General features: G+C 27.5%; 1 protein-coding gene across 1 annotated transcript in view; it reads right to left on the minus strand.

The window, feature by feature from the left end:
• Positions 1 to 2,934, minus strand: part of LOC106793739 (serine protease nudel) — a 9,906-nt gene extending 6,972 nt beyond the window's left edge. Inside the window, exons 1-6 of the mRNA XM_014760915.1 lie at positions 2,867 to 2,934; positions 2,075 to 2,240; positions 1,857 to 2,003; positions 614 to 1,768; positions 312 to 518; positions 55 to 218 (exon numbers count right to left, since the gene is read on the minus strand). Of these exons, the coding sequence (XP_014616401.1) occupies positions 55 to 218; positions 312 to 518; positions 614 to 1,768; positions 1,857 to 2,003; positions 2,075 to 2,219 (1,818 nt within the window). The 5' untranslated portion in view covers positions 2,220 to 2,240; positions 2,867 to 2,934. The remainder of the gene's footprint in view (positions 1 to 54; positions 219 to 311; positions 519 to 613; positions 1,769 to 1,856; positions 2,004 to 2,074; positions 2,241 to 2,866) is intronic.
• Between the last annotated feature and the right edge of the window lie 567 nt (positions 2,935 to 3,501).

Here is a 3,501-nt window from a genome sequence, read left to right on the forward strand (position 1 = left end):
ATTTGACATGGAATAACCCATATAAAATAAAATAATAAAAATAAAAAACCATACATTCATATTATTGGTATATGTTGGTAATAATAAATTACAATCCTCTTCGTCTTTTCCATTTAAACAATTTTTAGATCCATCGCAACGTTTATCAATTGGTATACATCTTGACAACATATTTCCGTATTCGAAATTATAACAACTGAAGTAATCTTTTGGACACTCTAAACATTTAATTAAATAATGTTAATAGTAAAAATTTAGCGAAATTTGAATACACTTAATTAAAAACTTGTCATAATAAAACATATAAATACCAGAGCAATTCATTTCATCTTCACCGTGAGGACAATCGACATATCCATCGCATAATCGATCTTTCATTATTCTATCCGTACAATTACAATATTTCTCATCGCTACCGTCAGAACAATCAACTTGACCGTCACAGAATGTAAAATTCAAAAAACATTCATTACTTGGAACGCATAAATACGTATTAGCAGGACAAGATCTTTGATGTTCTGTTTAACAAAATATTATTATGATAATTATTATCTACGAAATATTATTACGATATATCGAATATATATTTATTTTAATTAATAAACCACATTACCAATTTTATTTTTATTTACTGCACTCTTTCCTATATTCTTTAAGTCTGAAACATCTCCAATATTCTGGGGTTGAGATGATGGGGGTGGTGGAACGTACATGCAATAATATGGTAAAGTTTTACCAGATTCAGTCAAGGAACTTTTCGAATTTGGTACCGATAACCAAGGAATAATGTTATTAGGTGGATGAAGAACTTGAACATTTTGTGCTTGAATTTGTAAATAATTTGGTAGTAATCGATTTGACGATGATTTCTGATTTTGAGAAGAAAACCAAGGTTGTTGTGGAATTGGGGGATATGGGATTGGCGAATAGGATGCTGGAAAATTAGGTAAATTTATATCGGATTGGGGTGATGGTGGTAGTCCATAAAAACATGTGGGATATGGCATCCAATTATAATTTGACTTTGCATCAACTTGATTCGACGATGATAATTTAGTTTCATAATTCTTTGATACGTCGTCGTTAATTTTATCCGTTGGTTTGTTGGTAAGCGTCGTTAAAAAATCATCACTCGTTTGACCTAAATTATCTCTTTTACTTTGAACAAAAGATGATTTTATTATAGGTTCTGGTACTATATTCATCATTATGGTTAAATCGATTTCCTTTTTTCCATCCACATCCATTGATTGTAAATTATCATATTCTTCCATTACATCGTTTTTACCTTCTAATAAATTAATAACGGTTTGAAAATTCTTATATTCGTCATTTTGTAAATACGAATCGTTGTCTTCATCGCTCATCGAATTATCCTCGTCATTTTCAGTTACCACTTTTTTACATTCCAAACATTTTATTATCTCTAAAAGCTTAGAATTTCTAGTTTCTGTATCGCTTATATCGAAACCTAAATTTTGTAACAATGGTATCGAAAATTGTTCGCTCTTAGAGAGAATTTCTATAAATTTGTTTATCGATTCCAACATCGTATCGCAATTATTAGCTGTTTCTCGACAACTTTTCAACGATACGTTAGTTTCACGTTTCGAACGATTTTTAATTTGATCGTCAGGAAAAAAGGAATATAACATTTTTAACGTGTCCTCGTTAATGTCTTTAAATTCGAAATCGGAAATTTGATTTTCCTTACTGCTGTCACGAATATATTTATACGACGTGTCTATTTTACCAACCGAGTAATCATCTAAAATATCAATACACTCTTAGAAATTTTCTTTTTCAAATCTTTCTCGACGCATTTAAAATTTTATGTAAAAAAAAAATAATCTTACCTTGTTCTAATGACATAAAATAAATTATCGAAGCTAGAAGACACGTGATAAAAATCATAGATAAAAGTGCACCAACCAAATTCGTTTGGGAACGTTTTATCGCATTCAAATATTTAAATGGAACGTAAATGTATCGATTTGTGTCATCTATAGAATTTCGAAGTTAAAAATTAATTAAACGGATATTAATATTTCTTGAATAAAAAAATTCAGCTTACCTTTTGGCGAGGATATTGTGAGACTTTCGCAACAATATGACTGATCTTTTGGAACAAATTTTAATTTTGAAGATAACAATTGCCAATCGATTGGAATCGATTGTAATTTTGAAGTTGATGCTTCAGGTTTATCATTTTCATCCATTTTTATACAAAAAAAAGACCACTATAAAATAATAATGTTAAAGATCGTTCAAAATGTTTAATTATAATATTCAATTTTTCTTACTTAAACGTAAACTTTTTTAAATATATAAAATGAATTGAACAAAAAAAAAAGTAAAAACTTCAAATCGTTGCGTTGATCCTTTCGTTCGATGCTCTTAAAACGGAATAAAAAAATATTACACAAAGCAAATCTATTTGAAACTTATATAAACATGTGTCAGCGATAAAGTTTTATGTTATTTCGACATTCGATTGCGTGCTAATGACCGACCCGATTTGCACGCATTTTTCATACGATCTTTTTCTCGCAATATTTGCACAAAATAAGTGGGTGAAAATATTTTTTGATATATGTGTAAGATTAACAAATGAATAACGTTTGATAATATGAAATTTTACAACGAGTATTTAACTATTCCACAAACAATTAGTTGATAGATAAATATTTGTTCGGTGCACGTAATTTTACACGTATCATGTTTAAAATTATAATAATTTTCGATAATTTGTATTATTTATATAAATTTGTTTGTATATATCAATTCATAGTTCCGTGTTATATATAATGATAGTCATGATACTTTCGTTAATGATATGCATAGAATAATAATAAATTAAACATACAACTCAATTGAAGTTTTTAATTTCACAATAATTCATATCGAATTATGACACCTATGTTGCTCGATAAATGATTAATTGCATTTTTCATTTTTCCGATTTCCTACGGAATGTGCAGACTAATCGATTATTCATTTCTTGACATAGTTTTCGTTTGATGAAATTAACAATAATGTTAATATGACAAAAAGGAAAGAACGCAAAAAGAAAAATGATTGATTTATTTAAAGAGAAAATAATTATTTAAATATTACATTTGTATGGAAGTTATCTTTTTCTCTTTTTAATTTTATGCAAAAGTATTTATCTGACAATGAGAAAAAAGAAAGAAAATAAAATCAGTTGAAATCACATAAGTTTGAAGCAAAAAGTGAGTGAATGGTCCTTACAGATGGCGCTTGACTACATTATCGACGGAGTATGAAATATTGTTTCATATCAAACACGATATTTCATATTTACACACATATCATATATATAATTAAGAATAATTATATATTAAATAATAAATGAATTTATGATATTTGTTTTTAGTAACTTTATCAAAACTTACATAAGCATTGTGTTATATAAATATTATTTGTATATAATAATAATAACATTTCCTGCATGAGAGATTCTATAATTGATCGTCACGT

This window comes from Polistes canadensis, unplaced genomic scaffold (assembly GCF_001313835.1).
Source record: "Polistes canadensis isolate GaletaPanama2010 unplaced genomic scaffold, ASM131383v1 scaffold_17, whole genome shotgun sequence".
NCBI classification, from domain to species: domain Eukaryota; kingdom Metazoa; phylum Arthropoda; class Insecta; order Hymenoptera; family Vespidae; genus Polistes; species Polistes canadensis.